The sequence below is a fragment of the Chrysoperla carnea genome, chromosome 1, assembly GCF_905475395.1.
Source record: "Chrysoperla carnea chromosome 1, inChrCarn1.1, whole genome shotgun sequence".
NCBI lineage: Eukaryota > Metazoa > Arthropoda > Insecta > Neuroptera > Chrysopidae > Chrysoperla > Chrysoperla carnea.
The window spans coordinates 43,931,392-43,946,350 of record NC_058337.1 but is presented as its reverse complement, the minus strand read 5'-3'; the positions used below and the strand labels follow the sequence as shown (position 1 = coordinate 43,946,350).

Sequence of the window (14,959 nt, the reverse complement as noted above, 5' to 3'; positions counted from 1 at the left end):
CAAATATACAACATTTTATTATATCCATTTAGATAGATATTATTATATACACAATATGTATGTATATATTTTAGTTGTCATGGAAACATAATCCGTATCGTCCTATCATTTGAATCGTTCTACAAATTCCATCTATCCAATCTGCATTATACAGTATTCTATTCTATACATATAAATATTACGGTAATCTTACATGTATACAAAACACAGTATGTTGCAAGAAATAAACTCCAAAACTGTTTTAGAGTACTATCACTAAAAAATCCGGGTAAACATAACAAAGTCATTATTGGCTTGGTGCTCCTACACTCAGAAGTCGATGGGAACAAAGAGCCAAAATGGGTGGACGTACGCCGTTAGATGATCTAGAACTATCTATAAAATCAATTTCACGTAGGGAACGATCTGTACAGATTTTGTCATGAAAAGGTGGAAACTGGAATACTCATTATGTGCGAATACGAGAGTGTGCAGCACAAAAGATCTTCTATGGCATACTCCTATCTCACATCTAATGTAATCTATAACTGCATATAAACTCCGTCAATTTTAAATTATAAGAAAAAAAACAAAGTAAATTACAGGTTCAAGAAGTGGCTGCGTGTCTAAATGTTCATTTAACTCGGATCCTGGTGTGGTGAGGCATCTTTTAGTTTTTAAAATGTATTTCTAGTGCAAATGCAATAAATAACTCCCGATGATTTGTACTTTATTTTGAAAAGTTTCCAGTTAAGAATGTTGAATGGCATTGCATTTATAATGATTTGTGTCCCTTCATAAGTTTGATCTTCACTTAGTCACTTAGTTGCGTTCTTCAAACTCTTAATTGTCTCTGGATGATTGGTATTACATTAGTCCTTGACTCACCGCTACCAATAGTCCGACAAATAAAAAATTTTCCATTTTCCATTTTCATAAATGAATTCTTGGTGGAGTGAATATTAACCGTACGAATGTACATCGACTAATTTCTTTCATTCAAATATAATATTCAATTTCTGTCATTTGAGAAGAGAAACCTTAGAGATTCGAATAACGAAATAATCTAGCGATATTATATTTGACGCTGTTTTAGGCAAACACAGTAACACTAAAATGGCGTAATAATAATTTACGTTATTTTATACCTATCGAAAAATGTCAACAACAAAAAAAAACTTGGTGTTTCTGACTGTAGATTATGCCCATGTATGTTAAAAAAGTCACAAATAAGTTTAATTGAAATTTTCGTTGGAGCTTATAAACAATTAGAATTAGATAAATCTACAAATTTTATTAATTAACTATACTAAATGTGGTTACAAGTGACGCGCTTTATGATCATTAAGTAATCATTTTGGACTAAGCAAAGATTTATGAATTTGATTCTTGTAATTGATGTATCTTTTCATATTTTGATACAAATTCATTTGGTAGTAAAATTCAAACATTCAACTTGTATTTTTATGATTCAATTCTTTAGATATTTAAGACTAAGGATTTTTGATTCAAGACTTTACTATCCGTTTCGATTTCCGATACCGGGAAGTGCATCCGAGCCTCCGGAATGAAAAAAAAAAAAAAAAACGAAAATTAGAAAAAATTGCATAAAAAATAGTAATAAGTATCTGGTGCTGTGGCTTTTAAAAGTGTAGCATTCCAAATTCTGAATCAGCGGTCTAAAATACATTGTGTAGAAATGCTTGAATACAAAATGGTAAAACGAATATGGAGTGAACTGCGTTTAGCCGCTTTACTATATTTAAAAAATAAAATCTAGAATACTTTATAATGAAATATTTCATATCTAATTTAATCGTAAAATGATTTCAAAAATAGTTTTTTAAATTAAATTTTAAATGACATTCCTAATATGGTAAGGCTATCTCTATATCTACAGATTTCCATAGTTATACCATTTAATTCAAATATAAGACAGAGATGCGTGTATATAAAGCTATCCAAGCTTTTATATTATACTGCTCATGATGTCAATGAAAGCTCACATATGTCATTACACATTTATCTAATGACTAGTCACAAGTGTAATCAAACAGATATACAAAGTCAAAGCCATGTGTTGTATGGATACAGGTAAAGGTATATAGGTATTAATTATAATATTCATAGTTACAGTAAAACTTCAATATACAGAGAATCAAACATATACCTTCAATAAACATATGGAAGGATATTTATATTGATAATAAAGTATCTTAATTCATCTTCCAGTTCCTTGATAGATATTGCTTTGTATGAGACATCTACCGAGAGGCAGCAAATATAATAATTAGAGTTATTTTCCATATACTTTTCGTTTGTGTTTATTTACACTTCAGTTTTGTGTTTTCATTTCAATTTCATTTTACCTAAATGGCTACTTATTTGTGGCTGTTTTATTATGCCATATTTCAGATTCAAACATAAAATAGAATATTAAAGAAGTAAAATCTGGAAAAATTCACTTTCATGTACTTTTGATCAAAACAACGTTCCGTACTTCAATGATGGAAATTATTATAAATTGCAAATATTAGTAAAAGAAGTTTGATTGTTTTTTGAAGATGTCTAATTAGCTTTTCTAGAATAACTCAACAGTTTAAACGCGGTTAAAAGCGGTAAACAAAGGCTTAAAAAATTTAGATAAGTTTTTATTAATTTATTAATATTTTTATGTAGCTTTTAAAAAAAGTGAAGGACGGTTTTTGTAAATAGTTACTCCTATGATTAAACTTGTCGTTTGCCAAAAAAATACAAAAAAGAAAAATGGCCTTAGATAAATTGTTAAGCAGATGTGATTTCGTTGGGAACTTTTCAAATTTTATTTATAATAGTTTTTTTAACAACTGTATCAATTTTCAGTTTACTTCGAATTATTGTTAATTGCAATGTCTATTTTGATAGAATAATTAACTGTATTTTATTATCAAAAAAAAAAAATTGCTTTTGAAGATAAATGAATACCATATGTAAGTTTAGGAGACTATTTATGAAACCGATTGCCAAATTGTATTTTTTTATACTTTTAAAAATAACAAAAACAATAATGGATTACAAATAATTTTTTTGCTCGCAAACGTAGAGATAAATCAACACTCAAAAACACTTTGTGGCTCTCTCCAAACTGAACTGAATTTTCTTGAACCATAGCTAAGGACACTCTCCATTAAATTACCTTTAAAACATACAAAAAATCTAAATCGGTTCATCCTCTTATTAAGAGGTACGATGCCACAGACAGACAGACATACACACAAACATTCACATAGCAGTCAAACTTATAACACCCCACTTTTTGTGCAATTTTTTAAAAGTAAATCAGATTAATGCATAAGCTATTTAAAGTAAAGTGGGACCATTATGGCCAGTCTTCCCTATTATATAAAAAATTCCTTGGCCTTGTGTAAAATAAGAAAAAATATCTCAATTGTGTTTATATGTTGGGACATAAAGTTATCATGTGAATGGTCTTGGTGAAAATGGCCATATGATTTTTTATCTTTAAACTTCTGGTACGTATTTCCTGTACGATACTTAAATACACACAGGTAGGTATAATAATTAATTAATGTACTTACACCATATCTAATACCACTCACATATGGTACAGTTAGTTATACAAAGCAGACAATTATTACACCTTTAAAGGGTAATACTAACAGTAGTTAATGTATACACACGTCCTACATATAGTATAAGATTAATTCCTTACAGATCATATCACTCATCAGATAAATAATAATACTAAGTGGTTTAAGTGTATCTAATTATACTAATTAGTAAATGCATAAATAATAACTAAACAGATATAGTTTGTATAGTGAATCTATTTCTCAGTTTCAACAATCAATATATTTTGTTTGATCGAAACATCACTTACAAACTGAAAAGTGCATTTTTTTTCTATACTTACGTTAGATCACAATAAACATTCAAGTTTTTATCCAACATTTGTTATGCTGTATATCAAAATCTCTATAATTGATTTTACCAACTGTGGTGTCATTAAAATCATGTTTGACGGTTCGGGGAACATGGCAATATGTGGTACGCTTAACATAGGATATATAAAAATCAAGTTGATACGCTGTGGAGCCAAAAAAAGAAACATTAGCCAATTTCAACAAATAAGGTATCATTACTTATTGTTGTTGTTCACATTTACCTTACTTTAATTAAAATAAGGTATCGTTAGAAACGTAAGGACAATCAAGATAACATAACATAAATTAATTATCAAAAACTTCCACACTATCTGGCACATTATCTGATTTAAATAATTAAGTAAACGTTAGACAACAGTAACACACATTAAAAAAAAATTCAGAAAAATATAAATCATTCAATTTAAAAATCTCCGTTGTTATAATAAGCCGTGTGTATAGTCAGAAGTCTTTAAGCCTAGCTAATGTCGAATTTAGACACACTAAAATTAGTTAGTCTGTAAGCCTCCGACTATATGACTTCTTAAACACCGGAGTCGGTATAAGTTATTAAATTTTTTTTAAATAAATGTCCTTATAATTACTTAATTTTTAGGCAAAATTGGAAAAATTGTTGATATTACAAAGCTATGTACACGGAAGTAAAAAAGAAAAATACAGATCCAGAAAAAAAAATTATGTTATGTTCATGGGTTCTGAGTTAATACACACATACGTATAAACGTCTCATCGAATAATCAATATGTTCAATATGAATCTTTTGTTCGCTGTTCTGTTCTCAACACCGAATTTTTTTGCGATTTCAAAAGTTATTTCATTTCGAACAGAAAATGATAAACAACGAAAGTAAGTTTTCTAGTGGTTAAAAGAGTTTGTCTAATTTTTTAACTAATGGTTTAATTAAAAAGTGGTTCTTAAATTGTTGTTTTATGCCATAAAATGGATAGCAATTTTAATATTAATCAATTCGAGTGTTTTTCTATTATGCCTGTTATTAAATCTGTATTACCCATATGTTATATAAATCGGGGGTAGACTTCCACTGTTCTGTTGATATAGAAATATGTGTAGGTATATACTTATACATTTACGCATATATGGAATAATACATAGCTTCTGGCCATGAAAGGGCGATGATTTGAGTGCGAACCCTGCCACTCACTATATTCTACATAATACAAACTTTCAAGTATGTATGCATTATGTTTCTAACCTTAGCAAATTTGAATATGTATCATTCCAAAAGACTGTGTGTTCGATTTCGATTCATTTTATATTCCGCAAAATAATATTTTCAAGGATGAGTGCAAAATTTTTGCGTTATACAAATTATTATATATAGATAGTATGAGTACTCTATGTTAAAAAAAATCAATTTTTTAAAAGCTTCACCCCAACATGAGGCTGTATTCCTGAATAACAACCTATGACATCCGTGAAATTAATTTAAAACTTATTTCAGAAATTGATGTTTTGAAATGTAAAAATGGGCAAAAGTGAATATTTTGTACAACATAATATCTGTTTAATATTTGATATTTTGTTTCTATGGAATTGGGATTTTGTGGCAATAATAGACCTTTTCATCGATTTGCTTTTGTTTTGGACAGTTATCAAAAAACTATGCAAGTAAAGAAAATAAATATCTTTTGTCTTTCTCAAACAGTGCTTTTTGACAAAGATTGAACGTACGTGATATGTCTTTACATGAACAGTTTTTTGGCATCTGTGCGAAACAAAAAATAATCATTTTTGCAAATGAAAAGGTCTTTTATTTAATTTTTTTTAACGCTCTATCTTGCCGTTTATAGGCGCTGCTTGTAGTAAAAGATTGGACTATTCCCATAGTGAAAACCTAGGATTTATCGATTATAGTAGATAATTTTTTGACTTAAACTTTTTTTGATATATTGTCCCTGGTCTCTGTGTTATAATTATACAGGGTACCTTAATTCAATACACAATCATATTAATTTAACAACTATATATAAAACGTAAAATCAATTTTTTTCGAACACATTGTATATATACGGTGATAGTAATCTAATGATAAAAGGAACATAAACAGTGCTCCTTGCATTTAACTACATTAAATGGCCCTAAGTGATATTACAACTCTACCCAACATTCATATTTACTCTGAATTTGAATCTTATTAATTAACATGTATTTAAATTGTAATTATTTTAATTCAACTAGTAGTTAATTATTTTATAACACTCGCGGTTTTATTTGGTTTTCGAATATGTACTAACGATAAGTTACTATATATTGCTTAAATCGCTCCTATTTCAAGCATAGAGTTAGTTTTTATTTTTTTTATTTCAAAATTCATATAATGTTTACTAGGTATTACTAGCCTTGCAATATATTTTCTTAAGAAAGAGTAGATATAGAATTCCCCTCTTCGGAACTCAAAATCGCAAGTAATAATTTCCTACGGTAAAAGTTTATATTTCTATATGATATTTTATTACCATTGAAAAGACTATTAGTGTAATGCATAGGGTGATGACTAGAATATAAGTTTTTTATTTGAAATAAAAACAAACCGGTGTAAGATATCATTTCTTCAAAAATGAAGCATTGATTTTTCTTAAATTTCAAGTATTGGAAACATGATTAATTAACAGTATTTTTAACTCCAAAGCGACAGTTTTGCTAAGGCATGAAGCTATTTAGTAAAAAAAAAGCTTAGATTTTTTCATTAATAAATCTGCTTTAATGCAGAAATTACTAGTTTAAAAAAACTGCACGCCTCTTTATGGTAAGAAAACACACATGTTCATGAATCACGTTTTCATTCACAAAAATAACCAGTTTAGTGTGTTTTTTGGTATGGAGGTGTAATTGGATCGTAAACTTGAAAGTGAAAATAGCCATATTTGTCAACTCAGAGATACTCACTTACATGAAATCATTTGAAATGAAAATAAAGCCATAGCCCAATGGCTAAAATTAATAGATAATCCTTTTGTTATCTTATGCCGTTTTGTTTTTATTCGAATTTAAAACGGATATATGACTACCCTCAATGTGAGCTCGATTGAAGAAAATAAATAATATATCAAATAAATTATCCAGGGTGTGTTAGTTCTATCCATTACGCATTTATTTGTGCTTCCAGCTTTTCTAGACCTATCGAATTTTTCGTTAGTTACATGGGAAAGTCACCAAGGTAGGCCAAAACTCTAAAGCAGACTTTATTCACAGGAACTCTTCTTGTGAGAGTGTAGTTGGTCTCAGTTATTGATTGTTAACAAGATTAGGTGTCATGCTTGTGTGGTTTCAGCCCACCAGTTTCGATGCTACAAAAACGTAAACAACGTAACATTTTATTAATTAAAGACAATTGAATCATATACAAAATTCATTAATTGTCGCTTTTTTACTTTTACGACAATAGGGTTAAGCTAGGGGCAAAAGTCAAGAGTATAGACGCATAGAACTTTTTATAAGAACGGTCGTTCGAAATTCATGATATTATTCATGTTTTCCAATTAAGCAGCATAAAAAGTTCATAAAACTTCATGCATGACCAAGTGGATGTTAGTAATGATTGGACTATCCATTTGCAAAGTTCTGATTAGTGTTCAATTAGAAATATCATTATCCTCTTTTTTCATTTATGTGACATAAACTGAAATACATTCTATATATCTAAGCACTCTATACATTTTTTTTTTCTAGAAGTAGGACTCCTTCATAGGTAGATTGAAATATAAATATAATATATTTTACGATTTGTTAGTTAAATTTCTACACGGTATGTTGACTATACAATGGATTCAAAGAATTAAGTGTTGTACCATGATGGCAATGAATCTCCTACCCTTCTTTGGAGACAATCACATTTTGATGACAATCAGACTCCCATTTTTTAAAAGATAATGACATCTTCTAGACAATAATTTTATGAAGACATAAATTTTATTACCGAGAGAATGATTTTCCGATTGCTTTTGTTTTCGAGTGATATAGAATTGATCACTGTTTCAATCAGTTACCTCCTGCGAATCTATTGCCGAGAACGGGTTGTAAGAGCTACATGTGTGATCAAGTGTTCCTTAGAGTTTAATCCATAGTAAATTGCGATATTGTAACATGAATCACATCTTATTAATAAAATATAAATATAATATAGCTTATATCGATATGTAGGAATAATGACTATCAGGAGAATGTATTTCGATTATGATATCATTATTACAAATTTTTACGATAAAATATAGTTTCAGATTTTCGATTAACAAAGAGACATTCGTAACAAACTGCTTGTGAGAATAAAATTATAATTGAAGATAGAAACTTGAATTTTTAACTGATTTCTGAAGCAAATACAGTATAAAAGATTTTCTTTCAAAATCAAATATCATAAAATAAATATTTGATACAGAACTATTAATAGTTACGCCTCTATAAGGTCGCCCTATTAGCTCAGTTGGTTAAGGCGTAACCAATTCCATCCGCAGTATGCTTAGGGTGGCGGGCTCGATTCCCGCCGTCGCAACAAAATTAATTTAATTAATATTTGTGATGGGCTGGTGTAGTGCATGGTATATGCATGAAAGAGGTGCACTCAGCCTCTCAAATTGAGGAACTGATAAATGACATTATCAGGGGAAAGGTGGTAAAACACATATATGGTATCACAACATTGATACCCACAACATTGATAGTCCTATTGCCTAATTGGTCTTTCGTGGACAGCCAATATAACCTAACCTAACATACGGCTCTATAAGATATCTAATTTTTTTTTTGCTTGCCATGGACCCACATGTTCTTCCTATTAATGAACAATCGAATATTTTCAAATCTACTTAAGTGGCGCGGTATTAAATAAAAGAGCATGACGTGTACATTACAAAACTGTTATTCCTACGCATGGGAAATTGATAGAGTAATGAAAGTGAGGGATCGAATATTTTCAAATATACCAAAATCTGGTTCCAAATAAAAGTGCATGGATGTGTACAGTAAAAAAGTTACATGAAAGTCAATTCAGCCGTATAAAATTTGTAAACTCTTTTATCGGGAGCTTATCAAATTTCATAAAATTTACCAGATGCTTCTTATCTATTTCGGTGCAACCATAATGTCCTACAGCGATTGTGGCAGGGGACAGCTAGTTGCTTAATAAAACATATAAATGTATGTTGTGATTCAAGGAACAACACTCTCCCATGCATATATATGTATACATTCATATCTGTATATCTATGCTTATTATTACAATATTACATTTCGAAACTGACATTTCTTTTCGGTATGGTGCACTTGTTTCCATGACATTTGTTACAAAGCTATATATCATACATATATATATATATATATAACAAGCAAACAAAAGAGTGAGTTTATAGATATCATAATATAGGCAAACATGTATACACTGTTTGGTTCGTTCGTTGAATAATGTATGTATGAATGAGTTTATATTTATAAATCACAGTCACTAGTCACAAACAAGAGATGAAATAATAAGAATCAAATCTATTCGATGATCACATCAAAAGTATACGGTCGTCAGTCACATAGGTAGAAGATATCTTTCATGTGTATCTTCTTTCATTATGAAAACAACCATATTTTATATATTTTCTCTTTAAGTTAAATAATTATATATCTTGTTTTTCACTACATAGGTAGGTATATAACATTAAAGTTAAATCAAAGGAAATTTATATTTTATATAAGATAATAATAATATAGGAAGGTACACATGTAGTAGTTAGTTATATAAAATATAATTTTCTTAATAATATGTAGTAATTAAAATAAAGTTTACTCTTTCTGCTAAAAGAATCATTCAGCTAAAATATTCTGAGAAAATGGTTACTAATTTATTATATAGATAGACACAAAACTAATTTCCTTACAGAAAATACAAAACTTTTAGCAATGTCATATTTCTAAAATTTGAGATCATGGGAAATAGGGCTTAGTTGACTTTATCTTATCGCTTTGATACTACTCTTTCTAATATAAATTTCTTCACAAGTGAAATTTCCAAAATTTAAAAAACCCCCGACAAATTTTTCGGCTACGGAACCCTTAACTCATATTTGAAACATATCTAAGAACATTCTCCAATAAAGTGCCTTTTTCTTTAACCGCTTTTCCGAACTGAGCTGATTTGGAAGACCATCGCCAATTTTTAGTTTTTTCGGATACGGGACCCTAAATTCGCACTTGAAACATATCTAAGAACACTCTCCATGACACACACACATAGCGGTCAAATTAATAAGACCCCTTTTTTCTTATTTCGGGGGTTAAAAAGGGTATTGCCCAAAATTTAATATTTTTTGCTGGTATTGAATGGAACGTGTTTTTTGTATTTTTGCAAAACGATTAAGTAATATCTGAAAAAGATTTCTTATGAAATATTTTTTTTTACATTTTTAGTCTCAATATAAAATATTAATTATTTAACGTCAAAGATAATGTTCGAATGTTTGTTAATAAAAACAATAATTTTCATTGCATTCGACCAAAAATTGTATAAAATTGCAAAGCAACATATTTTAAGTTTTTTCAATAAATCGCGAGTTTTAATATCCAACAAATATTAAAAGCTGTCAAAACAAAAAATTGAGTATTTTTTAAATATAGTCTAGTCTGTTCAATTGTCATTCACAGTTTCCTATTGAAAAAAAAATAGCCTGTGTTGTTTGCTACTATAAAAACTGCGAAACATTTAAACTATCCCAATGAAACTTATTTAAATTTTCAGTGAGGTTACGGGAAACTTATTAATTTTATTTAAAAATTAATCATTAACAAAGAAATTAATGATTTAAATATTTTTTTGAATTTTTTTTTCATCTTTTTAAAAATGAGTTTATTAGTTATTTCTTTTGATTCGAGCACAGCCAGTATAAAGGATAAAGTTTTATTTATTTCAAATTCAGTGCAATGATCTCTTAAATTGCCGCCTGTTTTTATAATTATTATACTTTTAACAAACCATGATCTTAATATGGTAAAATAAAAACGGCAAATAATTGAAACCATTCAGAAAAAATGATTCTATTGTATGTATATTATATTAAATAAAATATATTTAGTTACTATTTTCCTCTTTTGTTTTGCATTATTCAACCATATTATTATTATTAACAGAGGGGAAAAATTCTAAAAAGTACATACACAAAAAAAAAACATTCTTTTGTAAATAAATATGTTTACTTCTATATGCGGTGTAATGAAATAATTATCAATGTAAAAAATATATAAAAATTACATTAAAGCTTGTTTAAATATATTTATAGGGTGTTTCAGAAATGTACGGCATAAAAAAAGTTCGTATAAACTTTTGTCTGTGGACTATTACATTATATTAGTTCGAGCGCACACAAGACGGATGGTTTACATTACGTCTATTGCACCGTATTAGGAATGGGATTGTGGAAGACGCAGCATGTACTGTTATGTAAATATCACGCTCACATATCTCAGTAATTACTTAATTTCAGACATATGTTTTTAAGAACTTCTTAATTATTATTTCGCGCTATATAAAACAAATATCTAAATTAGGACCGGAAAATTCAAGAACACCCTATATACAATAAACGCAGAAACGAAACTCGTTGAAAAAAAAGTTTATTATTAGGCATTACTTCAGATAATACAATTAACTAAAATCATTTATTTTCTTTAAACCGACTTCTCTTCATTAAAAAGTAAAGAAATTTTAAATACTCTACCAATAATTTCTTTGAGAGAAATGAACTCTTGATGTTCTGAGAGTATGATTAACGTCCACTTCAAAAAGTAATTGCTGGCAAGGATATTATTAGAAGTATTTAATTTAAAAATATTTATTAAAAATTTTTTTTACTAATTTTTATTATTTTTTGCAATTATTTTTACAAATTGATTGCTGGGACTGACTAAGCCATTGCGATTAACGTATTAAAACATTGTTGGAGTGTTTTTATATTTGTGACTATCATAGACGATGTAAGATTGTCCATCGAAGATTTTATTAGTCAGGATTCTCAAATCCATGACAAAATATTTATTTAATTTAGTAGTGTATTTTCATTTTTCTTTGAAGATATCTATTTACCATTCACCTAGCCATCGGGAATCGTGCTTTTCATAGGACAAGGCAATATTTATAAGAATCGATCTCACGTAAAATACCGCCTCTGAAAGAGTAATATAAAACAAAAAAACAATTTTCGTCATCACGAAGATTTACACTTTTTAGATCAAATTAGTTAACAGGGAATATTAATCGATTTTTTATTAAAATTAAATTTGAATTGATTTTTTAAATAATGATGATAAATATTATGTCTATGTCAAAATATTAACGACTTAAAGTAGAAAAATTTGTTACAAATATTTAAAAAATACCTATAAATTTTTTTAAATTCCTATTTAAACTTAAAAAAATCAATATGATATTGTTTATTTTATTTATGTAAATATATTTATTGAAAAATAATTTTAAGTAGCTAGAGGAGAATATTTCAAGTATATTACGCACTTAAAAAGATCTATGCACTTGAGTTATTAAATGTTAATTTTATTTTTTAAACCAACAAATGTTAAATAAATTATTGACTTGCATAAATACATAATGATTAAAATACATCAACTATTTTACTTTATTATTTCTAGAATTTTAGTCTTTTATTTTATAGAGGTATTAAAAAATATATATTTAGTCGAATAAAAGCGGAGTAACCCTTCCAAACTTTAAATTTTGTGCCTCATTATTCGTTGTGTGCGTAGTCATGGTAGGGACAATAAAATTGATGCCAGCGCTTCCAGTGAAAAATTTTGGAGTTAAAGGGGGCTGTTATGACTAATTTGCAATTCTTTACATGTTAATGTTATGGTGAATGTCAAATTAAAATTATTGAAAAACACTAATTAATTAAACTTAATGCATTAAAAATTGTGAAAATAAGAAATCAAATTGAACAAATATTATTTTTTAAATGTAAATTATCATAATTATTTATTTAAATTTGTGAGACAGTAATATTAAATTTTAAATGTAAGTCTTAAATGCAATCCATACAATTATATATGCATCCATACAATTCTATAATTAAAGTAGTGTATCGTTACCATGGAAACGAAACTCACGCACGGAGCGAATAGGTATAGATTTCGAATATTGAATCTTTAAAATTTATTTTAATTAATTAATTTTGATAAAACGTTATTCAACTTTATTAGCTTTGTTATTATTAAAAATGAATGTTCATGGCGCAAAAAAATCAAAAAAGAGGAACTTGTCCGATACGTATGCTCGATGTACAATTTCTAAATGTCTGCGTTAATATTAAATCAAAATTTCGCTATTGTCTCAAAAAAATTTTCCTTCGTAATGTTTTAATCATTCTGTTAATAAACGAAACTAAAAATAAATTAAAATTAACTCACACGCGAGTTGATAAAAATAAAATAAATTCGTAAGTATTGAAATATATTATAAAATGAGTACGTAACTAAATATCTTCTTGATGTTGACGCAAGGCAGAAGATTAAAAATAATTGATAGTTTTTGGAAGTTAGAATATAGCCTATTCATCAATAATGGAGCCAGAAGAGAATAATTTTAATTTAAAATATAATTTATGCCTCAACTCAGTCTCAGAGTTTTTTTATAATCAACGATTTAAAATTTTTATAAAAATTTCATCAGATTCGCTCTTCTAGACATTCGATATTTCCATATTTTCGTTAATAATAATTTTGAAATATAAATTGTATTCAATATTAAAAAGCGTTTTCGATCATATATCAAAACAAAGTAATTTTCTCTTACCTCAACTCGTTCTTCTTTTAAATCAACTTTTAATGCCAATTGTTCTCTTAACACAACATCTGGGTAATGTGTTTTCTCGAAGGTTGCTTCTAATTGTTCAAGCTGTTCTTCCGTAAATATTGTTCGATGTCTCCTTTTCCGTTTAGGTGGTGGTACATGATGTGGATGGTGATGGTGATGATGGTGTAGGCTTCCAGGATTGCCACCAGCAGCGGCTCCCGCAACAGCCGCCGCTTGCATAGATGCAGCCGCTGCCACAGCATGCATGTATCCAGCCGGGTAAAAATTGGGATACGCTACTGCTGGTCAAAAGAAAGAAAAAATATGTATTTGAAATATTAAAAGAATTTTTGTAGAAAATTTATAACATTTCGAATGTATATTAGATATGTCTTAATTTACAAAATGAACTGAATGCTTAGCTCCTTATAATTTATAAGAACTGGCTTTTGCTATAATATACCATGAAGAATTCAACCTAATATTTTTTTAATGAGATATATGATTTCGCAATAGCTCGTTTTTTGCGAATTCAGTTCTACTATAAAAGCAACGAGAATATTAATTTTTACTTTTATATGATAGCGCTAAGCCAAGAATAGGAGCAAAACGTGCAGGTAAGGGAAGAAGAAATATAATGATAATGAAATATGTAAGGCGAAGTTTTTATTCGCAGTTGAAATATTCATTATAGTTATCCTCTTATATTATTGAGTTTTCGCAGATAAATTCAGTTCTGCAAAATAATATTTTGCTACATAACCAATTTTTACATCAGTCGATTCAGTAGTTGAATATAACGAATTTAAAAAAGCAACCTTAGCAAATCTACTAGTCTTAAATCTAGTTATTGATTCAAGTGGAATCTACCTAACAATTGTGGATAACAATTTTTAAGTTTTTGGTAATGAAAGAACATTGCGTAACTATAACATTTACGAAATCTTTTAAGAATGATTTTATAAAAACATAAAATCAACGAATCATAAATAATTTAAAGAAAACCCGAGAAAATACATATAATTTTTTTTCTCATAATTTAATTCTAGAATATTAAATTTAATTCTAGAATAATTTAATGCAAATAATGTTATAAATATAAAAGAATGTAAGAAATATAATTTTTTCAATAATATTCAAATTTATAACAAATATTGTTTTTTAAATGGTTCGATAATAAAACTGCTTAAGGCTAATCCAATTCCTCGATAATATTAAATTTAAAATAACATAATAT

General features: G+C 28.0%; 1 protein-coding gene across 1 annotated transcript in view; it reads right to left on the bottom strand.

Moving 5' to 3' along the window:
• Window positions 1–14,959, bottom strand: part of LOC123305153 (homeobox protein goosecoid) — a 72,441-nt gene that overhangs the window by 47,788 nt on the left and 9,694 nt on the right. Inside the window, exon 2 of the mRNA XM_044886785.1 lies at window positions 13,723–14,024. Coding sequence (XP_044742720.1) covers window positions 13,723–14,024 — 302 coding nt within the window. The remainder of the gene's footprint in view (window positions 1–13,722; window positions 14,025–14,959) is intronic.